Source organism: Cupressus sempervirens, chromosome 8 (assembly GCF_028749045.1).
Source record: "Cupressus sempervirens isolate cs-2001-9-10 chromosome 8, ASM2874904v1, whole genome shotgun sequence".
Taxonomy (NCBI): domain Eukaryota; kingdom Viridiplantae; phylum Streptophyta; class Pinopsida; order Cupressales; family Cupressaceae; genus Cupressus; species Cupressus sempervirens.
Genome location: NC_143125.1, coordinates 200,676,672 through 200,704,162, shown reverse-complemented (window position 1 = coordinate 200,704,162; position 27,491 = coordinate 200,676,672). Strand labels below are relative to the sequence as shown.

General features: G+C 31.1%; 1 protein-coding gene across 1 annotated transcript; it reads right to left on the bottom strand.

The window, feature by feature from the left end:
• Positions 1 to 11,143: 11,143 nt before the first annotated feature.
• Positions 11,144 to 14,110, bottom strand: LOC149542208 (uncharacterized). The gene is made up of 3 exons (XM_089797225.1): positions 13,373 to 14,110; positions 13,083 to 13,226; positions 11,144 to 12,865 (listed from the first exon to the last, which is right to left on the bottom strand). The coding sequence occupies exons 1-3, from the start codon at positions 13,854 to 13,856 to the stop codon at positions 11,544 to 11,546; spliced, it is 1,950 nt and encodes a 649-aa protein (XP_089653351.1). The 5' UTR covers positions 13,857 to 14,110; the 3' UTR covers positions 11,144 to 11,543.
• Between the last annotated feature and the right edge of the window lie 13,381 nt (positions 14,111 to 27,491).

The window sequence follows — 27,491 nt, the reverse complement described above, 5'->3', positions numbered from 1 at the left end:
AATAAATGAAGGATTAATTAGTGAAGTAAGATAAAAAAAATTATAGGTTCTTGATCCACTCCTCTGCTCTCAGTAAAGTAGCCTACCATATATTTCCAAAAATTAGTATCAGAGCTTTAGGTTCTCATATCAGAAGTTTAACACTTGACATGAGATTAGAGGCAGTCAAGGTATATAGGCTAGATAAGGCTATTAATAATAAAAATTTGGGTTTGGAATTAACCATTCAATAAATGAAGAAAGAAAAGGAACAATTCTCTCAATCATTGAAAAGAAGGAAAGATATTGCAGTACAAATGGATGACAATCTCTACATTAAAAGTACAATTGAAGACTTATTTTCAAAAATAAATTCAGATGAAGTTGATGCAACAATCAAAGACCTATTGGATAAGAATTTCTAATCTTCAACAAGTCAAAAAACTGAAAAGAGAGAAAGAAATTCATTTAGTCAGACTATGTGAAGTCACGAAAGAAAAAGACAAAGCCAAAGAAGTGACAAAAGATAAGGATAATGAAATTCAACAACTATCCCTTCAGCAAGAAAACTTTATTGATCAACTTAATGATGTAAATCAAGAACTTATCAATCTAAGGATAGAGAATGAAAGACTATAGAACAATCTTAGCACTGAGAAGAAAACTAATGAAAGAATGATGAAATCTCAGGAAAACATGAATCAATTAAATGAGAAAACTCAGTATAGACACAAAGGAAAAGATGGATTAGGATATACATCTAACAAGGTGAATCATCTCAGTAAGGAGTTCAAAAGAAAAAATGTCCTACTTGCAATCATTGTGGTAAGATAGGTCATACATCAAACAAATGTTGGAGCAATGATAAAGAAAAATTTAAGGTAAAATATTACAGTTGCAACAAGCATGGTCATAGAGAAAGTGAATGCACGAAAAAACCTAAGTTTGAAAGAAAGTGTCACAATTGCAAGAAACAAGCACACAAACATTCATAGTGCAAAACCAAGAACGGGACCCCAATAGAACATATTGTGAAAGAAATATTTCAATGGGATTACAAGACATGGTGTAGATATCACTACTGTGGTGAGTTTGGGAACATTGGAGAAAACTGTGTGAAATATCACATGAGGAAAAGATACACTATGAAAAGATTTTTTATTGGTACAAAACTTGGACATCTTGCCAAGAACTATATGAACAAAGGAAGAATTCAAGATGAAAAGAAATCCAAATTAACTAACATTATCCAAAAATAAATGAGGCAACAATGGGTACCAAAATCTCTAGAGAATGCAAGCCAAAACCATGAAGTGAATGACACCCAAGTCAATTAGTTGGGTGGCACAATAATTTCAACTTAGTTCCCTATGGAGATTACTAAAATTGTGATTTAGAAGTTATCTAACATTAGTTCCAGCTAGCAAACAAAATGATCCAATCAACATTCAAGATGCACAAGGATCACCAAGTGATGGTGGAAATTCAAGACCTTACCATGCTAGGTCAGGTTGCAAGACTTTACTAAGTGAAGTTGGGATACACTAAAACATTAAATACAAACTTCAAGTTATTGATGACTCTACCAAGCTATGAATGTCTCTCAATCATTAAAATCCAAACTGAGTGGAGAAGAATCTATCACAGAGAGAGTATGTGTATAAATCATTAATGGCAATTGAAAAGAGGAAATTCATTGAAAGGAAGTTGAAGTTAGACGAAGATGAAGCAAAAAAAGTTATCTTCAAAAGATCTACACCTAAACTCCAAGAAAGATTGAAGAGAATTGAAGAAGGAACTGGCATGGCATGTTTCAAGTTTCTCAAGTATGAGAGAAGGAACAAGACAATTGAAGAGAAAAGGTAGATTGAGGATACACTCATGGAAAAATTGGGCAAATGGAAGTACTCACCATATGAACTTTCACAAAAGATCCCTAATGAACTTATGAAGGCATCAAAACCTAGATGGGAAACTATAAGGAAGACTATCAAGGACATCTTTGAACAAACTCTGAAGCAACCCATGTCTAGTCTTAGTGAGAAGGAAGTGAAGGAATCCTTGAAGAAAAATGAGAAGAATTCCACTCTTAACTTAAACACATGTATGATATTTCTTAAGGATATTAAATCTGTGGTGAAGACAACTACTACTACATGAAAAAATATCTATGGGTTGCACAAACCCAGTGACTTTTTTGTGCACATTGATGAAAAATATGGTGAAGATGAGGAAGAAGAAGTAGAAATGAAAGATGATGAGATAGATGATGTCAATATTGATAATGAGGAGGAAGAATAGGAATCTACTAGAGGAAGCCTTCTAGATATACAAAGTATTGGAAACATATGCAGAGAAAATTGCAGCAATAGTCATAGCTTCCTTTCATCACTCTTCAAGTACAGCTTTAGTGCAATTAGGCTCAAAGAAAGATTCTACCGAGTTGGTTATAGATACCATTGCTACACCAAGCACCCAACTAAGCTTTGCATCTATTCTTTTGAGTCTAACATTGACAGAAGTGCCCAACACTTCATCTACCAAGTCGCAAGTTCCTCCATCATCAGGCTTGGCCAAGCAACAACAAGGTATTGCTATTGTTTGTGTCATTTTTACATTTATTTTTATTCCATCTATTTCTAAAACTATTTCTATTCTAAGTGTACTCATAGCTAGTGCAATGATAGTTTGAAAATCAATCTCAACTAAGAACTAAAATTTTAAATAATGGTAAAGAATTTTTTTTCTACCATTCTAAAAGAAAATGGTAAAGAAGAGGAACAAATTGATCTGGATGAGGACATTGTTATTCTAAATTGGGATATCCCTCTCCTCACTCCTAATCAAATGGATACCATGGGAGAACTATTAAAGAAGAGAGCTAAGCAATAGAATCTTACAAAAGAAAAGAAGAAGAAAAATCAAGTCCTTGAGGACATAAAGAGAAGATTTATTGATGCTTTAAGTATTGAAGTTGATAGTTTACAACCTATTGTTGATCAACTAACTAAAATTTTCCACAGATGCAATGAAGATCTAAATGGATAGGAAAAATTGTTGCAAAGAGCTGAAAGAAAATTTGAGAATAGAGTATTGGAGCAAGTTGCACTGAAAATTGTAATAGATCAAGTAGAGTTATCTACTATTCTTGTTTCACTAGAAACATCTCTAAGTAATGTTATTTCACTATTTATCAAATTGAGTGAGACATTCATCTTCACAAAGGAGATCAAGGATAAATTGTTCAAGATAGATGAAGATATGAAGCCAAGGACACACCATCTATCACTTGATTCAAGTTATAGTTTTTCACTTCACAAAGATCAAGTATCTAACAAATCTACATGTAGAATTATTAAGGTAAGAAGTCAAAATCAAGGCCACACTTGCAGAAATTCAACACGTGATTCTTCCAAACATGGATTCATTGTAGAAACAAATTTCACATGTGAAGACTCTCATCCATGAAAAAAAATTCCCCATAGCTAACCACATGATAGAATTATTAGCAGATGTTTAGATTGCCTCACATGCAAGTAAGATATTACAAGAGAATTGGAACAAGACTATGGTACTAATTATGAAGGTGTACATTCTGATTTCTTGTCACATTTTGGTATTAACTTATAGATATTATACACCTTTGGCATTTATGTAAAAAAAGGGGGAGAAGATATTGTATATTGTATTATTTCATAAAGAGGGAGAAGATATTGACAAAGGGAGAAAATATTACTATACTCTAGATATATGTATATAGGGGAGATATGTGTATGGAGGAGTTATATAGTATTATGTTGATACTTATACAGATAAGAAGAAAATATCTTTAGAAAAGAAATTTTGAAAAATAAGAAAAATGAAGAATGCTACCAAGCTACAACAACAAGAATTAAAAACTAAGTTGAAGACTCTGAATGATGATAAAGAAAGTTTCTTGACTTAAAGTTTTGAGTGTTCATATTTTTGGTTTGATAAGTTTTTTTGTCACTATTGCCAAAGTGGGATATTGTTGACATATAGGTCAATTTCTCTATTAGTGACTCAACACTTAGTCAAGTGCTTATATTGCTATTGAGCTTATCATTCATCCTGTAGTGTTAACCAAGTGTTTAAGTTGTTCCTGAGCTAAGTAGTCAGAATGCAATGTCTATTAAGCACCTGAGTTAATTTTTAGTGTTTTCCAAGCCACAAAATGTTTATCAAGCTTCAAAGACAATGTACAATGCAAATTGAGCATAGCAGAGGCTACCAAGCTATTTAGCAGAAGTGAAGAAGATCATAGTTTTTATGAATCTTTGGTATGTTAATGAAGTTCTACTATATCTATCAAGATCATAGTGTTAATAATGTGAATCTAGTCTTGATTGAGTCATGCAATGTCAACTGACTAATTTAGTAGTTACCAAGTTTCTCAATGTTCCCCGTGTCATCAAGTGTTGACCGAGTTCAAGCTATTTAGAAGTGATTAGTATGGATCGAGCTTCAAATTCAACCAAGTGTAAAAAAAATTTGAGCATTGGCATTTCTTTCCATGTATTATAATATCACCGAGTTTAACTTCAGAACCTAAGTTACAAAAGTTGGGCTAACTTTGTGAATTATAATGAAATCGGTATTGTAGCTGACTCTAGTAAGTTGTTATTTGGATTGGTATTTATGTAATGTATTGTATCATATCCAAGTATGTCATTGAGGAATATTATGAAGAATAAGAGTATGAATTAAATAAGGCTACAAGAAGTATAAGGGACAATAGAGATTTATCTATCATAGTCAAGTGATTGTTGTAATAAAAGAAATCGCATTCAACAAATCAGAGTTGCAAATTAGAGATTAGCCATTGATTCATTCTAACATGTGCATCGGTCAAATTATTTAATAGGGTAGACTTAATAGTCTTTTACTAAATCTCTTAACCAGGTGCATACTTCATTTTATGTTTGTAAATCCTTTAACAAGGTGGACTCCATAGTCCTTATTGCTCTTAACAAGACAAATCACAAGAATTGGTTAATTGTAAGCCTTAATAGGTTAACTTTATGCTGCAGTACTAAAGCTTGTGGGTATCATCCCCAACCTAGTTTTACTTTCTAATTGGAAGGTTTCTAGGTCACCATATTTTGTGAAAAAGTGTTATAAATATTTTATTTTTCATTCTTTCATGCATGCAATTTGATCATAATAACAATTGAAGGATTAGTTGTGAGGTAAGATAAAGTCTTATTGGTTCCTAATTCACCCGTTCCCTTTGAATAACCTAGCCTAACTCATATTTCTAACAAGAGATCAATTTCATGGACAAGAGAGAAGTAAATCTACATTTCACAATTAATAGTAGAAGTTGAATATGTAGTAGCATCAGTTAATTGTTCTAATATTGTATGGACCAAGAAATTGTTGAAAGGGATAAATGAAGAGATCACTAATCTAGATGTTTTCTATTGTGATAACACAAGTGCTATACATATGTCAAAGAACCTTGTGATGTATACAAAAATCATTTATATTTCTATCAAGCATAATTACTTGAGGGAAATAGTTCAAGAAAAAGAAGTGAAATTGGATTATGTGAACACTAAGGAACAAATAGTTGATAGCTTCACTAAGTCTTTACCTAAGGTTGCACATGAGTATGTAAGAAGTAAATTAGGAGTAGTTCCCCTAGCTACATATACTTAAGATAAGATGGTGCTCTTCATCAAATGTGTTGATCAAAATATATTATCAGTTGGTCCAAAAATTCATACTTTAGGAGTTTCCTAAAGTGGTGAAGAGAGAATCAAAAGATGTTGTATCAGCCATAAGAAAGGATGAAAGGTAGAGAATCAAAATTAGATCCCTAACATGAAGATATCTACATGGTGAGTATGTATGAGACAAATGAAGCATCTTTGGCATTGTGTTCAAAGAGGGATATGTCCTATACTTACTATCAATTGTGAAAATAGAGATAAGTAAATTGATGTTTCAAAGAGGAAGAGTGCATAAAGAGAAAAACTAGTGAAAGATGTGGCCAACAATCAACAAACTTAGAAGTTTAGGAGTTTTAAATCAAGGAGGGAGCTTTGATTTCATGTTTTGATATGATAGAGGGAGTCTATGTGCTACATATCAAAGCTACATGGATGAAAATCATAATAAAACTAAAAATGGAGATTTTTGGACACTAAGATGCAAATAAGAATGAAGCTAAGGATATCTATTAAGATTTGATACTAAACACATAAGAAGTTTCTTTAAGCAAATACATGTGTTGTATTCATGGTAACTAGAGGTGTTTTCATCAATGATAAAGAAAAATATTGTTGGAACTCAATTGGAACAATTTTTATGTTTTTATTGATGTAAAACCTTATTAGTGACACAATTGCTACCTAAGTAGAGTGTTATATCAAGATGATTGATGAAGAGGATTTGAGAAGAAGAGATAATGAAAGGACCTAGAGGAGAAGACACGTTGTATTGAAGCCTAGAAGAAATGATCAAAGGAAGACCAAATGCATAGGCTTCACTGAGGAAAAGAGAAGAAGATTAAGGAACTAGAAGTATATGTCAAGTGATGCTAGCATTCACCAAGTGATAGTATAAGCAGATAAAAATAGAGTTTCAACCAAGCATTAGTATCGATTGAGTATTAGAAAGTGTGTTGAATATAATAATTAGTATTGATAAAGTAGTTCAATGATGAAAAAGTATCAGAAGACAGTGATGACCAAGAGTTACCATTTGACAATTTGTGAGGAAATCTTGATTTCTAGCTAACATAATTGAAATCTTAAAATATGTAAAATGTATTGAAGATAAGGATAGATGTCTTGGAGAATTTAATTCATGATAGACCATGTTTGTGTGCTCTTAGGGATGGATTCAAAGAGAATTTTTAAGAATTATCTAGAAGGGGACAAGAAAAAAATGGTGGAAGGATTTGATGAATTTGACCAAACCCTAAGATCTATGATGATGTTGAAGAGGAAAAAGATCAAATATACATATTTAAGGAGGTATAAGGACTAATCTAACATAGGTTAGTAGAGCTAGTGGAGACTTAAAAAGAGTGTAGATGTTTGTTGATGCTATTGAGTGGCAAACACAAGTAGGAGGCTAGGAAGAGTTCTGAAGATGTGAATTGTGATCACTTGAAACATTGCCAAGAAGATCAGAGATAGAGATGGTAGTGGAGATTAGTTAGTGGATTAGAATATGAGCTAAATTGAGATATGTATTTGCAAATTGTGTTATAATTATGTAGATCGCCCTGTTGTTACTTTCTAGCCATTTTATCAATTTGAAATACTTTAATTAAGGCTAATCTAACAATTATTTTTAAAATCCTTTAATCAAGGTGACATTCTAAAGGGAATATTCTAAATTCCTCTAATTAGGCCACTCTTAACAAGGTGATCAAATCTTTTAACAGGGCCACATGTAACCGTATGTATTGTAACCTTTAATAGGGTTGATCCTCACAAAGCTCCCTTCAGAAGAGTGAAAATTTGGTAGCACATTAAGGGTGATCTTTTGCAAATTACGTTTCCACATTAAATCCTGATGGCATAATTATATGAATTATTTGATATATTTTATTGTTAATTTGTTACATTCTACATGTTTGGTAATATTAGGATAGTGTACTACAAGTTTTATGTTGGTGATTATTTTCTATAGAGATCAGGCTACTTAATTATTAGATGTGAAGTATTTTAAAAGATTAGAAGTTCAAAAAATACATCTAGACTTGAGGATAATTATTCACCCCACCCCCCTAGCCATTCTAAATCATTTTAATAGTTCTCATTTACCACAGCTTGTGTGAAGCGAACAATATTGTGGGTTTTCTTGTGAACTAGAAATTATATTTCTAAGATTGGACTATGTTCAATTTTGAAGATGACCCTCTAGGATTAAAATAAATTACTTCTAATGAAATACTCTAATTTTCAAAATGTTGGGGGTGGTTGGGAGATTTGGGGTAAGACTTCTTTTCATCCGTTCCCTTATCATCCTTTAATGTACAATATTTTTTTAAAGGATAATTCTGACATTTTTTATAGAAAAGGTAAGTCTTTAGCTAAAGTTGGTAGGTGTAACATAATTCTTAGTATTACCTAAGATTCATTAGATATTTTTAAAATAAAGATAAAAAGATGATAACGCGAATGAAGATTTGAAAGGTGTGTATGGAGTAATTATTTCTATAAGTTACAAACTAAACTAAAAAATGATAATTATGATTTAAGGAGGATAATTAATTTTAAGGCTTATAGGTTCTTTATTTAAATAGATTATAAGAAAAAATCTATCCATATGTTGCACACTCTTGTTATTCATGCAAAAATTTATTTCTTGGAAAGATCACATATTATTGAGTGTTATAATTTCCTTTCTTCCCACTTGTGTGAAATAATTAAGCATATTACAAGTGATGATTCTAAATTCCTCTTCCTCTTAAAATTTAAGAGGTTTTACAGGAATTTGAGAGCCAATTTTGTGAATGGATACTAATTTGGGTATGTTGAATTTTTAGATGTAGGAAAGATTTAAAGATTTCAAAGTCAAGTGTGGGCTTTCAAAATATATTCTAGCTATGAAGGGTTTTAATAGCACCTTTTATTTGAAGCTCATCAATTCCTAACACTAGGGCCATGTTTAAATTTCTAGCATCAAGTTTTAGGTGGAATTGGAGTTTACAGGTGAAACTACTAGTCTAGAGTGTAATTCATAGTGTAAATGGAAATACAAGAAAATGTTCTTTGGGAAGGGAGAAAAATTATTGTTGTTTTGTCTACAAATGAGTATGCTAAATATTTCATCCCCTCTTTACATGCCTTCATTTATTTATATGTTACAAGTTATTTTAATTTAAAGCGTCTCTTCACTACTTATCATTGCTACCACTTTTTGATATTGAACCATATTCATCATTGAGAAAAGATTAATTTCTCATTCTATTTATATTCATCTCTCAATAATATATTTTAAAAATGAAAAATCCCTCCCCGATATCATGATTTAATTTATATTCCTTAAACATGGTTTTAGTCATCCTCTCTCAAATGAAATATGTCTTACCTATTTGTAGTCAGATAACTATCCCAAAATCTTAGTGAAAATTGAGCTCCTTAATAGTGAGCCTTTGAAGGAAAAATATCACCCTCCTCCTAAACCTAAGAATAATCCCAAAATTGTCAACTTCTTTGGCTTTATAGAAAACCCTCCTAAAAGTCCCTTTAAGGAAACCCTATTTGATACCACCTTGAATAAGCATAAAGTCTCTTCTAAAAAAATGGGTCTATTAAAGAAAAATAAATTAATATCCTCAAAATAAATTTTTTTGTTATGGAAAGTAAAGATATGATAGAGGAAGATGATACAAAGGAAAGAAGAAAGAGGGATTCCGCAGGAGAAAAATCTTGAGCGTAGCTTTGGTCAATGCAAGTCCTCCAGACTATGTAGTGAAAAAAGAAAGAAGAAAATCCTAGAAGAGGAGGTGGTTTATAAAAATGATATGAAATATGACCCAAAAGACATGAAAAATTTTGAGGAGTCTAAAGAGGAGGAATTTGAGGAAGAGGATTATGACATTGAAGAAACCCGATAGGAAAAGTTGACTAACATTAAACCCCAAAAATATGATGATTCATCATATTGAGGATAATATTAGGGGCAAGGAAAACCCTAACCATAAATATCATAGCTACTCTAGTGATGGTTATATGATGGGCTACATCTATGCCCTATAGAATAAGATTGCTATCTTCAAAAATGTGGTCCTACACATGGTCACCACAAAGGACCACAAATCTACTATCTCTTTGATCTATGGGCTAGTCGAGGGCATAATATATAATATGATAGTTGCAACGATCACTTGCAATGGTAGGCTAAAGAAGAAGATAAGGAAACAATGCTACAAGGATATTGAACACTCATAATAGGAAGACAATGAAGCCAAAGACTAGATAATGGAAATCAAATATCTCACCAAGAGTTGTCCAAGATAATTACAAATGTAAAATGATTTCATAATTTTTGGTGAGGGATTAGTACCCAAAAGTTGTTTTTATGTTGGACTATACTTATTATTATTTGTACGCTTTAAAAACTTGAGCATCTAAGTTTCTTGTTTCCTAGATACATGCTATAAAGTACTTCAATTTTTATTATTTTAGACCAATGTTAACTTTTGCATTATTCTAAGGTTTTTGATATTTTTGAAGATGTTTAGTTTTCTCAGCTTTAGGCAGTCATGGCATGTTATTTTTTTCTGGTCATATTGTAATGTGTTCTTTGCTCTATATTCAGGGCTCCCTCCTTGTCATCTTAATAAAAAATAAGAGAGAATATTGCCCTAGACTAAAAAATTTAATAAGACTACCAATAACTATGAGTAGTTTATTAACCACTAAAATCAATATTCTCCTTTAATATACATTTTGGCATATATCTTTATTAAAAATATAAAACTTACTAAAAGAACTATTTGCACATGAACTTGTTAATTTTGACACATGAAATAGAAATTCAAGTTCTTATGAATTTTTTCTACTCATAGGTCCTAATGTTGTAACAATCAATTTAGGTTTCATGTTACATTGGTTAGAAACAATATTTTATGTTTCTACATATGAGTTTTAATTTCTCATTTGATTTATTTCAGTGAAGTCTTGACTCTGGTTGTTCAAACATTTTAATAAACACTACTTAATAGAATTAGATGGAAACAAGAAAAAATTGAAGGGGCATGCTATTAAGTTAGTCTTTCAAGTCATAAGTCAATTCATGTGCCTCAAAATATTGTTATGATGTTTGATTCAATTCTAATCAACTTAGGTTTGAATTAGTTTTTTTTTTTTAATATACTAAACTGAAACATTCATTATATTTTGAACATTTACATTTATTGTAATATCAATATTAAATTCTCATCAATATTTTAAATAATTTAAAAATATTTATTACAAATGTCAAAATCATATTTATTAATTAAATCTATATTTATTATTAATCTATTTTTTTAAACAAAAAATTTATTCACAAAAAATAATATATTTTTTAATAACTTTAAATACAAGATGAAAACCTACTATAATGTTAACCACAAAATCAAGTGAAAAATATGTTTTTGTTTCATAATAAAATTAAAATTAAAATATACTAAATGTTGACCACAAAACAAAGTTCAAAATCTATATATACCACAGTTATTAAATAGTAAGTCAATAGCCACTCATGAATTACATGACTACCCACTCCTCCATGAAAGTGATACATACTATTCTCCCACAACCACTATCAATCACATTACTACCCACTCCTCCATGAAAGTGATACATAATATTCTCCCACAACCACTATCGACAGAAACATTCTTGAACTCACAATTTAAACAATATAAATAAACAAATTCTTTTACTGGGAAACATCTCAACCACTAAATATTTGGATGTCTATTTTAGCTAAATAAACAAGAAAAACATTATATATTTGAGTAACTAAATGAAATGAGTGCTGAAGCTCAAACCATAAACACAGCTTTGGGAATACACAAGAACACACAGTCCTCATATTTTGGGACCCCTCATGGAAAGCACAAGTATATCCCACCATACAATTATTGATATTGCTCCACCAACTCCAATCCCAAATCCCAACCCCACGGCAATTATTGAGACGTGTTCACCCACTTTACTCCACAGTGATTTATCCACCATTTCTGAAGTTGGAGGCAATGTTGAAGTATTAGTCTGCTTGCAACTCTGTAAAGGCTTCCCACGTAAACACCCCAAGTTTCCCTGATAAGATCTCTTATCAAAAGTCATTAGTTGAGTTCCTCCAGGTATTGCTCCACAAAGGCGATTGAATGATACATTCCAATAGCTCAACTTGGACAAATTAGACAGCTTCTTGGGTATTTCCCCACTTAGTTTATTTTGAGACAAATCCAATTGCTCCAGTGGTTCTATTTCCCCCAAAGATGCCGGTATCTTTCCTTCCAATTGGTTTTCACATAGATTTAGCAACCTCAATTGAGATAGACTCCCTATATTTGGTGGTATTTCCCCTTCTAATTTATTATTTGACAGATCTAGTATAGTGTTTGCTGCCAGTACATATTCCAATCTGTACTCATTACCCTTTATTCTGATCTCTGGTATATCCTCATAGAGTGTATTGCCTAGGTGTTGTGAAACTTTGGGGTCACTAAATCCCTTCATATCTTTCAAAACAGAGGGAATTCTTCCCCCAAATTTATTATTAGACAAGTCCAACACTTGCAATCTGCTGAAATTTGTGACCCATTTAGGAATATCACCCTTAAGTTCATTAGAGCTAAGGCTTATAACCCTCAACTGTAGACAATTTGCAAGAGAATGTGAGGAAAGCTCACCCATCAATCCATTCTTGCTGAAATCAAGAAGTGTAAGATTTGAACTATTGCCCAAAGATGGAGGCAGGGTCCCAAGAAACTTATTAGAATGAGCAGAGAGAATTTCTATAGTAGAAAAATGAATTTGTATATCTCCATGAAATAAGTTGCTGGAGATCTTTAGCCTCTTCAAGGCCGTGCAGTTACTCAATGCTGCTGTAATTCTTCCAGACAAGAAGTTGTCTGATAGCACCAAATCGGCCAGATTGTAACATTTCCCTATTGATGGTGGAATCCTCCCCGTCAGTTGATTGTCAGATAGATCTAATTTCTGTAGTGATATCAACCCTCCAAGGCTCTCAGAAATACTCTCCGAAAGATTGTTTTTGCAGATGGAAATCTCAGAAAGATTCTTGAGTTCACCTATATCATATGGTATTGGTCCACTCAAATAGTTTTCATAGAGGTACAAAAGTTTCAGAGATTTGAGTTGTATTATGGACTTCGGAATCGTCCCTGCAAATGTAATGGAGCATAATTACTTATTGGAGGAGAGGAGGAATTTAGTCTGATGATTTAAACATCACACTAAAGCTTGATTCTTAGACTAAAAGTGTTAATGGTCAAAGTTGAATTATTTTTTCAAGTCTAATTTTTCAATAAATATGTGATTTGTAAGAATGGCCCAATTTAACATGTTGATTTCAAAGTAAAAGAGACTAGAGTATCATACCTGTAAGACAGTTAGTGGCAAGGCTTAACTTATTGAGAGATGAGCAATTTCCAAGCTCAGCTGGTATATTTCCAGTTAGATTGTTTACATCTGAAAACAATAGTTCTAATGATTTGAGCTCCCCTATGGTCTTTGGAATTGTCCCTGTCAAATTCAATAGAGAAGGCATAATTCAGAACAATTCGTGAGAGGAATCAGCATCTGGGTGATCTTGTATCTTTGGCTTTTTTGATATGTAACTTTAATATTTAATCAATAAAAGGAAAATATTCATTAAAAAAATAGCCCACCTCTAAGAAAGTTAAATCCAACGATAAAATACTTAAGAGAAGTACAATTTCCGAGAGAATCTGGAATGCTTCCACGCAGAAGATTGGCCGTCAAACGGAGATTTTCTAACTTTCCAAGAACCCCAAATTCAGCAGGTATGCTTCCCATTAAGTGGTTGTATGAAAGTCTAATCCACTGAAGCTGCGAGCAATTGCCAAGAGATTTGGGAATGGAACCCACTAATTTATTTCTTCTAAGGTCAAGTAGTCTCAAAGCTTTCAGCTGGCCAAGCTGAGGTGGGATTCTTCCAGTAAACGAATTGAAAGAGAGATTCAAAGTGTGTAACAAAGAGAGGTCTCCTGTGGATGGAGAAATGGTACCTTCCAGACCTGAATGAGTGAGAAATATGGCCACCACTCTGTTTGTATGTTTTCTGCACCAAACACCATTCCAGAAGCACACGTTTTCTGAATTGGTAGAACTCCAGTTGGCGAGAGATTGCATGGGGTCGGCTGTAATGCCATTTTTAAAGGAGAGTTACGCTTCAATGTCTCTCTTACCACCATCAACAGATAACCTCCCTTCAATGTGGGTGTGGTGTAAAGCGAAGGCGGTAGATAATGTGAATGCTAAAGCCAAGCCTTGGCGAAGCATTGCGGTTGATATATCTCCATTCATTTCAGAAACAAGTCTTTTGAAACGAACCATCTTCCGAGAGCCCTCCAGTAATGTAATATAGTTATGACAATCTGAAAATGTCACTCTCCTGATATATAGGAAAGAAGGATGATCCAGATCTATTTTGATTGGGTGGTACTGTTTGGGGCAGGTTATGTTCCAGACATAATGTATCAAAAGTCAAAAAAAAAATCTGATTTTTAAAAACAGTGACTTTTGTCAATTTTTTTGCTGTTTTCTATTGTAGAACATACACATCATACACATTATGAAGATCAAATGTTGAAAATTTCAACAAAATCTATAATATTTTTTACTTTCTCAATTTTGATCAAAGGTACATTTTGTCTAGAAGATAGCCTTATCCTTTGTACTGCTCATATGACTGATTACTTGTTTCTAGCATGTCCATTTGACAACACTGCAGCTAAATGACTTTATATTCTCCCTACATATAATTATTTAATTGAATTTATTTTAATTATGCTGATAGGTGTCAAAGAAGGATCATGAAAATTTTGTGTCCATGCTAAAATTAGATACAATTAGATTTACTACCATTGAAGGTTCATATTGAATCAGTCAAACAATTAATTGATCTACTCATTTACTCCTCTATTATAAGACAAAAATTTGCACTTAGGATAACTAACATACAATGAACGTTAAATAGTGTTGTCCATGATTCTTGGGAAGATGAAGCTATTCAAATTACCAATAGTAATGCCTACCAAATGGACTTTAAATTATTCCTTGCCACACATGATAATACAAGGTTGGGCACGGTGAAGTTTGACAGAATAGAAACAAACTTACTCTGAAACCATATTGTAGAGAAATCAGAGCCACATTCAGCTACAACGAGTTATTTTGATGATGGAAGTAATGGTGGAAAATCCACCACAGAGGTGTAGTTTGACTTTTGCATTGATCTTTCTGCGATAAATATCAATTATAGTTTGACATTTTGTAATGATCACTTCAGGTTGACAACTGCAGTTCTCCGTTTTAACCCTTCATAGACTTGCACTCTATCATCATTTTTCAACTACAACTATAGATCAAAATTAAGTACTTGTGGCTACAAGTCCAGTTCTCCATTTTAACCCTTAAACTATTTGCAATGTGTCATCATTTTTCCACAAAATTAGAAACATTGTTACTAAATTTTTTTAATAAATGGTAAATCTACCATTAACTCTTCACACACAATAGCCTCCCAAAAATCGAGTGCACAAATTAGTGAATTTGATCTTTCTTTTTATTATTTTGAATAAGTTTTGTTCAAATGTATCATTTTACATCAGTTTCTTTTAACAATCAAATCATGTGGATATTTTCTTTTCTACTCTGTTATAGATGTATAAAAAATTAAAATGTTTTATCATATTTGTTGATTTTCTAATTTATTATATTCTGAAACTCTTTCTAAAATATGTGAAGCTATTCATGAGAATGTTGATGGGCGTGCACTAAAACCAGTGCTCAGCCAATGTTGGCTTGACCATGTGCCAATTGTTTTTGCCATGTTAGATTTGCATTTTTTTGGTTTATCTATTCTTCTATTTTTAATTAGTGTAAAAAATGATATAATTTTTTACTGATTAAGCATTATCTTTACAAAGTTTTTGTAATATATTAATTCAAAACTATTTTTTACTCATATAAGATATACATACAAAATTAATTTAAAATTAATTAATATTTTTATTTTACAAAAAACTTTTAATATATACTATTTAATTTTCTATAATTAACTTTAATTTGTATCTATTATCTTAAATGGTTTACGATTTCATGAATTATACTATTTTAAAAATTATTCATTTGGATTTGTTTTCCTCTAATTTTTTTTAAAAAATAAACATATTTAGTGCTATCTTTAGATGTGGATTTTTTCTTTTGTCATTTTAGATTTATGCTTTTATGGTTTTTCTATTTTCTTTGTTTTTAATTAGTGTAAAAAATGTTATAATTTTGTAATCATTTTGTCACCATTAGGCATTATCTTTTCAAAATTTTATTTATTTATTAATTGAAAATTAACTTTCACTCATATAAGATATACATACAAAATAGAATAAATATTATTTTTTAATTTTTACTCTAGAACAAACTTTTAATATATTTTATTTAGTTTGCTAATTCTTAGCTTTATTTAGTATCTATTTATCTTAAATGGTTTATGATTTCATAAATTATACTATAATCTTATTTAATCATTAAATATTTAATTTTTTAATACTATTAGATTTGTTAATTTAATATAAATAGTTTATTTGAATAAATCACATGCACAAAATCACAATATCTTTAGGACTAATACTATATTATTTTCTTTCAAATTGTAGGTATCTAATATATTGGTCATGCAATGCATTTGACTACTTTAAAGGTCATTATCCAAGTACTTTATATCAATTGTATTTCTTCAATAATATTTTTAGTTATTATTATAATAAATAAATTTCTTACAATTTATTCTATTTCTGTGTCATTATATAGAGATTTGAATTGTGAAGTTGACAGTATACATGATATAAATTTCAAGTATATTCATAGATTAGATATACATTGGACTTGTGCTACAATGAAAAAAATAAAGTCATACAAATATTAGATACAGAAGACACTGTAAATGGGCCACCTCCATCAAGTCCTACAATTTTCGTAGGTTCAAATGGGTACATAGAAAAACCCATTAAAATGTAATGAAAAACATTTGTGACCATTTCATAGAGATGGTAACTAATGTTGAGAACCTAGCAATGCATATACATGATGTTGATGAGATTCATGTCAACGTATCGAGAAAAATGGCGTCCTTCGTTCAAAAAGTAGCTTGCATAACATGAAGCATTGAATTATTTGTCAAAGAGATGTTTTATGATAAGCATTATGATTTAGGGAACATTCAAATATTACGTGATGATTTCTTACATCACTTGAACAAGTAGATATTAACACCAAGGCTTCTTTGAATTCATATACTTGCAAAAAGTACAAATAAATAATTGTTTGATCATGTTTGTCCCACCAGATCAATGTAAATGTACTTTAATATTCTTATTCATTATTTTTTTATGAGTAGTACTAAATCAATTAAAAAATAAATGTTTCTCTCATAAGTAAGCATCTATTCTACAAATACAAACACATATCAAAATAGATAGATGAATTACTTAGTCATGAATTATATAGAAGTATATATTTAATCATATTTTTATAAATCATATTAAAATATACTCTTTTTTTTGTTATTATATTTTTCCAATATCAGCTATGGGATGTCCAAAATGAAATTCTGAATCAGAAGACCAACGTAGACTATATATAAGAGAATACCAAACAGAGTATTATAGAAAATATCATAGACAAAGAAGAGAACAACAAATTGGCTCTCAAATAGAAAAACAAAAAAGAAAGCGCAATCAAGCTGATAGAGAAAAAAATTCTACAAAAAGGAAAATCAAAGTGTAAAACATTTTGATGTTGAGAATAGTGAGGATACAAGTCTACAGAGAAATGTTCATCAAATGAAACCTTCACAAACCTCTAATTCCCAAGCTCAAGTAAGACAAGAGGATCATGTCAAACCAAATGAGACTACCCATCCTCACTTGATTAGAACTATTTAGTTCAATGATGAGCATGAAAATTTAGTCTCAATAGATTGTGTTCCAAAAACACCTCAACATGGAAATTCATTACAAATGAATTTAAGTGTTCAATGTAGTGTCCACAATGTACACAATTGTAATGGTTCAGTTCAATTTGATTTGAAAAGATTCCAAATGCAGTTTAGATCTCAATTGGATAGTTTTAGAATTCCAAAGATGTGTTATGTCTATCAAGAATCATATATTGGAATCAAAGTATCCCAAAGTTTTGAAGGTCCTATATGCAACAGATGTAGACAAAAAAGAGGAATTCATAGATTTTCATGTGCAAATAATATGGATCATGGGCCACAAGAAAAGGATTTTTTAGAATTGACATAAGTAGAGGAAATTTTGATTGCATGTGTAAGCCCAATACTACAAGTGACACATGCACCAAGTGGTCAATATAAATACAAAGGGCACACCATAAGTTTTCCTCTAAATGTATAGTAGGTTTCAAAAGTATTCCCACACACAATACAAAATTTTCCCATTATTATTGTTAGAAGAAGGAATCAACGTGGCACATATTATAATTTCGCTGTCAATAGAGATTGCGTTTACAAAGTACTAAAATACAAAATAGAGCATGATAAATTTTATTCAAATGTTATTATTGATGAAAATTATCTCAATGAACTACCAAGGAATATAGATGAAAATATATTTAATAGATTAACTATAGTAGAAATGGAATTTGACTCAGATACCAATGAAGTCACATTTGTCAGTCCTATATTGGAGATTAATGAAGGTAATACAATAGAGCACACTACATCGATGGCTTCAAAACCACCAAATACCCAAAGAGAAATGGAATTAATTCAATTGTGAGTTAATAAAATTGATTCAAAACCAACAGCATTGATTTATTGGCCTAGTATTGGTGCTTCTCCTATCAATGAGCATGTAACATCAGGTTTACTAGACATGGCATTTTCTACACTATTCCTTGATGGAAGATGTGACTGGTTTGAACCATGAATGAGGTATGTGCATCTACATGAATTTTTCAAGAATTTAATATGATATAGGGATCATAGGTTTGGCAAACATCCATGATTCAAATATTTTATGATAAATATGATAATGAGACATCGAGCACAGAATTCATCTACAGTGTTTATGAAAAGAAATATCCAAGACATGCTCATTACTATCAATGAGATATTTGAGCATATGGAACTAATGCCACAATCTCATTTAGCTGATAACTTGATGTGGTTTAGAAAAATGTTAAGGGGGATATAGTCATATTGGGCTAAATGTCATGCAAAATTGATAGACATGCTTCACCAAATTAGCACTCCATCAATATTTTTCACCTTAAGTGCAACAGATATGCAATGGCCTAATCTACATCCTCTCATGCCTAGAACATGCCCAACCAATATGCAAGAAGGTAAAAACTGGAGAAAACAAAATGTTATCAACAATCCTCATATAGTTGCACATTACATGCATTTAAGACATACAATATTTAGAAAAAAAATTCTAGAAAATGGAATGGATGTCAAATATTTTTGGTGTAGGTATGAATGGAAACATAGAGGTTCTCCACATGTGCATGGATTTTTATGGATCAATGGTGTTCCCAATATGGACATTATTGATTGGTCAAATGAGGAGGAATGAAGAATAGTTGAGCAATATTTTCATCACATTATTCATGCATGGAATCCTAGAGAAGATCCATGTCAAAGAAATATATAGGTGTTTTCAAATTGTTTTTCTATACAATATCTTGCTATTATATAACATATTGTTTCAAAAATATATTTATATAATGAGCATAAGTCAAATATCTTTAGTTTCTTGTAGGCATTCCAAAATTTTAGTCAACATCCATGTCTCAAAAATACAACACAACTTACCAATATGGATATTGACAACGACTATGAACAAATACTAGACTGTGTTGAGTGTCACACAATTTGTAGAGAGGGTGCATATCTACACAAAAAATAAGGAAAGATGGTTTGCAGGTAACTATTATAGTTATTAATATTTTTATAGTATAATATATTATTTATTTAATGAAATAATTAATCATTCACCTTCTTATAATATTTTCAAATATCATGCTCCTTGGCCATTGAATCTTACTAGATCTAAATTATATGAAGATATAAGAACACATGAAAAAAATTGAGCCATCAAGAAATGATGATAGAGTGAACTCACATAATTGTCACATATTGCAATTATGGAGAGAAAATATAGATTAGCAACCTGTTTTGTCCAAACATGCCATCATTAAATACATATCAAAGTATGCATCAAAAGTTGAGAAGAGCTCTAAAACATACCACCAGATGTTGATGCGTCTTTCAAACATGGAAAACCTTGATGATTTAGCTACATTTCATATAGAAGGCTTCTAACAAAAATTGTGATAGAAAGGGACATTGGAGCTCAAGAAACATGTCACATATTGTTAGAGCTTTTTCTCATGGAGAATAGTAGAAGATTTGTCAATCTAAATTTCTCACATGAAGTGTTCAAATCTATAACTTTGAATAATGAGGAGAACAATGATGACAAAAAAAAAAGTTTCATTAATCCATATAAACAAAGACCTCTTTATATGTAAGGCATCACACTAATTGATGCAGCCAAATCATGGATTTACAATTCTAAAAGAAAAAGAGAAAATAAATGGGAGCCAAGGAAAAAAGAAGCTCTAGTTAGAGTTTTTCCAAGATTTACATCAATTCCTCCATGTGCTTCACAAAAATGGTTAGAATTCTATTTTATAGAGTTATTGCTATACAAACCATTTCATGACATAGAAAGGGATATTGGTGTGGATACTAACTCCATAATAGAAAAGTGGGACTCATTCAGTTATAATGCTTGGCATGTATAAACAGAAACAATTATAGAGGAAAATGAAAATATTAATGGTTCAGATATGGAAGAAGATGAAGCTATTGTAGGTAATACTATAGAGAATGAGTGGAAAATCATATCTAGACTTCATAATGGTCAAAATATGCAAGTATCAGAAATAAATATGTTAGGAAGGAGAGACATTGATAACAATACAAATTCATCTATTGAATATCAAGGTAAGGAGTGTACAATGGGAGTAGTCAATTTCACAAAAAATATGAAGGAAAATGGATGTCTCATATATGATGATATTCTTCAATGTTTCAATTATACAACCCTTAGCAATAAACAATAAAAAGAAATGAACATAGTTATGACACACTATCATACCAATGAAGATAGAGGCCCATTGTTCATGATAATTCAAGGAACAATAGGAACAAGAAAGTCATATTTTATTAGTGCCATTCATGAAGTTCTTCAAAATCCATGTTTGTCAGGTCCTTCTCCCCTTCTTTTATTAGCACCAATAGGAGTTGTAGCATTTAATATTGGAGCTTTCACTATCATTCAAAGAAAAGAATACCATTAAGAGATTTTTCACAATTAGAAGGATCATGTCTTACAAGTTTCCAAGAGGAAATGAAACATATCAAATACATATTGATTGATGAAATGAGCTTCATTGGTTAGACTATGTTGGAAAACATAGATTCAAGATTAAGGCAAGAATTTACACAAACTTTAGACCAAAGCTTTACAGGTATATTTTCACTTCTATTAGTACATGTTATCATATTATTCCATATTTGGCACAGTATATAAATATTAAACACATTACAAATTTTGAACTTATTAGTTTTTATTTTATTTTAAATTTTTTTAGGTATATCTATGATTTTTGTCAGAGATTTGGATTAATTGCCTCTAATGAGTGATAGACCTGCATATGATAGCAAAATACAAGAAAAATTATTGTGGGAGGAATTGAAAACTATAGTAACTTGAGATAACATTTTTAGACAAGAGGGGAAAAACATTAAACAAAAAAGATTTCATCAACTTCTAACAAATCTTAGAGATGCAAACCCAAAAATTAAAGACTAGAAATTATTTATGATGAGAACTCCTATCAATTTAAATGCTACAACAAATGAAGATTTCTGAAATTGTGTCCATTTGTTCTCCACAAATGACAGTGTCTATAAACATAACAAGATAATGTTACATTCATTGAAGCATCCTGTTTCACGAAGTCTTGTAACAAAAGTAGGGAGTTTGAATGCAATAGAAGATTGTTCAAATGGAGAGCATGAGCTTAAATTATTAATTAGTAACAATTCAAGAGTGATGTTGACTACAAATATTTTGGTAGAGTTAGGTCTTTTAAATGGAGCATTGGGGTATATTAGAAATATTATCTACAAGCCAGAAAGTAAACTACCAGAACCCCAACATATGTTTTGGTTGAATTTGATAATTACTTTGGATTACCTTTTCAAGATCATCAACCAAATATATTCCCAATAATACCAATACAAAGGGGTAGAACTCTTCAACTACCTTTAAGATTGGCATGGTCATTGATCATTTATAAATCACAAGGACTAACTCTCTCAAAAGCTACAATTGATATAGGTCCAAGAGAGAGAAGAGGTTCACAATTTATAGCAATATCTCATGTGAAGTCTTTACAAAGCCTCAGAATAACACCACCATTCACATATGACCATTATGAGAAAATAAAAAATGGCATACAACTTTCCGAAAGAAAAGCTGAAGAAAATAGGCTCAAATGTTTAGAAGAATATTAAAGTATTCATCTTATTTTTGAAATTGCTTCAATTACAATATATTTATACTTTATATAAGTTCAAAATATAATGAATTTAAAATGGTTCCATCCATATAAAATTGCATGTATATATAAGTACATAAAATTGAAAAACTACAAATTATTTTATCATATTGATGTTCAAATTTATTGTCTTAAATTATATATACTGACATTGATTTGATTTCGTTTGATTCTTAGGTAACACTTTTCTTTATGGATCTATCAGACAATGAATCTAAATTTTTTGATGCAAGTCCAAACATCTCAGCCAACTCTGCTCCATCTGATGAAACACCTATTGATAAGTGCACAACATCAATTTTATAGTTTTTCTCTAAAATTCTTCAAGATATTAAAAACACTTCATTATCCATTGATTATGTTGAAGAGCTAGAAATAATGAGGATGAAAGATGTTGCACACAAGGTTAAGGAAACATATACAAAGGTGATTTCCTTTGCAAGTTTTATGGAAGAAGTATATCGTGATCACTATCATAATAAAGGTCGTAATACTATTCTAACCACTGAAGAATATGTAATGTATTTGCACCATTACAATGAAGTGTGTAATTTCCACTTTGTTAGCACAAAACTTTTAAATAAGAGTTATTTGAACCATTTATAAACTCTTCAATTGTGATATAAACTACAATGTTTGATCTATGTTTTGTTGTTATTCTCTATAATTTATATGCTATTGGTTGTAGAAAATTTTCAACTATTTTGAATCAAATAATTAGTTTGCCTTGAACTCCAAGCTTTGTGTAATGGTTTAGATTGATGATTGTGACTTGTAATATCCCCAAACTTTTAAATAACAGTTATTTGAAACATTTATTAACTCCTAAATTGTATCAATACACTACATGATTTGACCTACTAAATTTTTTATGGTTTATAATTGATATGATACCAATTGTACAACTATTCCAATTGTTTTTGTATCAAACAAATCATATGGTTAATTATGAACTATTGCATATGTCATTTTAATTATTGTTGCTTCAACTCCAATCCTTGTGTAATGGTTTAGATTGGTGAATGTGATTTGTGTAAATTCTTTAATACTATATTCTTTAAAATGATCAATAATTATAGATTTAGTTTATATTTCAGATAATAAAATTCAATTTTACTTATATATGTCCTCCAATATATACTATATTATATAATATATAAATAATTTTTAACTAAAATGTAAATGAAAAATTGAATTGTGCTATTGTAAAATGCTATAATTTTACTTACCACATATGTCTTCAAAGTTATACTCAATTATACCTAGATATGCATTTTTTTAGTATAATTATCACATACCATGTTTCTAATTAATTTGACAAAAAAATAAAAATATAGTTCAAATACTTTTATTTGTATTCATATGTATTTCTTTTTACCAATGTCTAAAAAATGACGAAAAATAATTATTGTTTAATATAGATTTATTTTTATTCATATGTAATTCTATTTAGTAATGACCAAAATATTGTCAAAAATCTTATATAGAGAAATTATAGTTATCATACGTGTATATCATGTGTGTGGTTGCTACTAACTTATTTATATTTATTCAGATAATATCTATATTAAATATGTTGGTTGATATCTTATTTTAATATAAGCCCTTGGAAAGGAAAGATATTGATCCACGTATTTAATATAGATATTGTCTGAATAAATATAAATAAGCTAGTTAACAATTAACCATATTTCATTAAGAAAAAGAGAGTCAACTCCCCTCAAACCCTAGAATAGTCAATGTTTTAAATTTATAGATATCTGATGTAAGCTGTAACTATGGGACTATTGTATAGAAGGGGGACATCAGGCTTCCATGAAAGAATTGTAAGCAAACTTGTGAGTAAAAGTGAAACAAAAACTATGTGTGAGAAATTCTAGAAGTGATTCATGTTCAACATTTCAGTGGAGAACTCATTGTCAAATTGAGGATGAACATTTCACAATACTAAAATAAAAACAAAACCTGTTACCTATTATTGACTTAACCTAGGAGAGAATATGTGTCCTACAAAGGAAAAATGTCATTCACCATGGAAATTTCATACTCTCTTTCCTTGAATGTGCAAGGAACAAACTAGTGCCATCTGTTGACCTAAAAAAATGTGGATGATGAAATCATTGAGATTTTTTCACATACATGTGATTACATCTTATGTATCTATTTTAATGGTTGTGTGTCATGCTTCAAGAAGCCCTTCAAAAGAAAGGATGGGACAGTGAAATAGCCCACGAGGAAAAATGTCATACACCATGTAAATTTCATACTTTGAACTACAATAGAAATTTGAGGTAGCAACTACAAGTCACCATGGTACTGTGGAACCTTCACTTGAATGTGAAAGTAGAAAAGCATGATCTATTGACTTCACTTCACATAGTTTAGCCACATGAAACTTTATCGATGACAATTGGGATCACTAATCTTTTCGAATAGTTCCTCGTACATATGAAATCAATATCTTTTTGAGATAGTTTTGAGGAAGTGAGACCTTAGGAAGGTCAATTGTTAAAAAAATTGGTTTATTTTTGGCCCTTGATGGTTCAAACATCCCACACTAAGGTTTAATTCCTAAGCTAAAAGTGTTAAATAGTTAAAGTTCACATAATTTTCCATTAGTGTGTGATGTTTAAGGATGGTAGCAAAAAAGGGAGAGCAAGAAGGAAAGTGATAATGAGAGAGAGAATGGGAATGGAGATAGAGAGCCAGAAAGAAAGTGAAAATGATATAGAGATTGGAAATAGACTTAGAGCCAAATATATAGATATGGGTGAGAGACAGAGAGATAGAAAGACAAAGATAGAGTTAGGATGTCATATAAGGAGACATAGAGATAGAGGGGTGAATATGTGTGTGTGTGTGTGTGTGTGTGTGTGTGAGAGAGAGAGAGAGAGAGAGAGAGAGAGAGAGAGAGAGAGAGAGAGAGAGAGACAGAGAGAGAGAGAGAGAGAGAGAGAGAGAGAGAGAGAGAGAGAGAGAGAGAGAGAGAGAGAGAGAGTCATCCAAACATGATTAAAAAAACCTCAAAATTAGGAAGATGATTAGGCTCCACCAATAATAGGTTCATGTCATAAAGATATGGTGAGAAGATTGAGATATATAAAGAGATCAATAGAGATGGAAAATATAAATATATAGTGAGTCTTCCTCTCCTTTTGTTTTCCTATAGATGGTCCCTTTTTGGTTGTTCCTCTATTATAAGAATTTACCCCTCTTATTTGTTGCAGAAATCTTGGCTAGAATGGCGAATGGATGTGGGAGGCCTATGTGTGGAGGTTTCCTATTATGTGGAGTTCTAGATAGATGTTGTGGCCCTATCATGATATTTCATTCTAATTTTGAGTTTTCAATGGTGCCTTTGGGTGTTAATGCTAGTGTTCTTTTCTCCATTTTATTTTCAAGGGCCTAGTCTAGACATGGTGTGTTTTATGCTAGGCATTTCTCTTGTTGAGGATATGCTTGTCCCTTTTTGTGATTTTGAGATCTCTTATTTTTCATCTTTATTGGGCTTCTGTTATTCTTGGGTGGACCTTATACAATATGACTATAATGGAGGTGAAGTTGCCTCCTATAGAGATAAGGTTTCTTCTTGTGGCTATGTTGCAGGCTTGGTGCATTTTCCTACTTTTCTTCACTTTCTTGTTCCTCATCAATGTGGTGGCATCGTTTATTGATGTGTGAAACCTCTTGTTGACAAAGGATGACTCTCATTGTAAGTGGTATTGTCTCAAGTTTAGTTCCTTGGATACAAAGGTTGGTGTTTTTCTAGTTCATCATTTTGTACATCTTCTTCTCTACTACTCATATTAAGCTGGGACCCTCTTTTTATTAACATGGAAAGGAGTTTCACATTTGAGGAGTTTGTTAGTTGTTGGAAGTTGCTTTCTACTTGTAGCAACTTGTTTTTTCAAGGCACCAATTCAAAATTCATATTGAAGGTTTGGTGAAACTCACAAAAATTCCTCCTCTTTTTGTAAATGTTTTCTTGGGAAGTTTTGTAGTAGGATGGTGGCATGTTGTCATTCTAGTTCTATATTCCCAGACAATTATCTTGTGTTCCATGTTATTGATGAAGTATATTTTTTGTTTAAATTTAAGCAGGTAAGTGTTCCCATGAATTTTTTAAAGTGTCTAAAAAGTGTAATTTAGAATCTAAACATATTTTAGTGGAACAACTATTGTTTTGTGAGGCCTCACCCCGACCCATCATAGCATAGCGATGCATTACTATTATTTTTTGATATTCATGACTCGAGATGTCGAGACATTATCTGATGCTTAGAACATATTTTATTATTTCATGTTGTGTGATGTTATTTTCCGATATATTTGATGATTGTCATTTAATGTTTCATGTATATGTATGTTCATGAAATCAGTACATGTAGGATCAAGACTTTGATTTAAGAGATTTTAAATGATTAAGAATTAAGTAGGATAAGGAAACCCTTATTGATGTATGTTTTAATTTATGTGAATTTCTGAATACATATACATTATGTACATGTGATTTTTCGGGACTACTGATGTGTGAAATGAGTGTGCAGATATTTAGCCGAGAAACCCTACAGAAGAACAAAACTGATCTCCATGTGCTAAGTTTGAAAACTTTGTTGTTCGTAATTCACATATTGTATTGTGAGATGTATGTATGCATCTTCTTTGTTCAGTGAATGTTAATGTTTGTAATTATGTTCTTTCAGTGTCACTTGACACTTGTAAAATGTTTATGTGCTTCGGTGTGCTGTTTAGGGTTAATTGTTTAACCTTTGGACCAAGTTCGTTTAAGTTAGTGTCAGTTTCTCTATTAGGTTCTTAATCAAGGTTAGTCATCCCTTAATCCAGATTAGTGCTTATTTGCAAGTTAAAGTAGTTAATTGGTCCTATTTTATTCCTAGATTTTATTTGGCTCTAAACCTCTTTCCTAAGGCTTAAATCATGAAATTATTATACCCAAAGGGTATGGGTATGGGTTAGGGGTCTTTTCCAACCCCTAAGCCCCTTTTATTGACTTTTGAGGTCACTCAAAAAGTCCCTTTTTGCCTTTGTGCGAAAATTGATCATGGTTATCTTGAGTTACCTCACCTAATCTCCACTTAGGGTTTA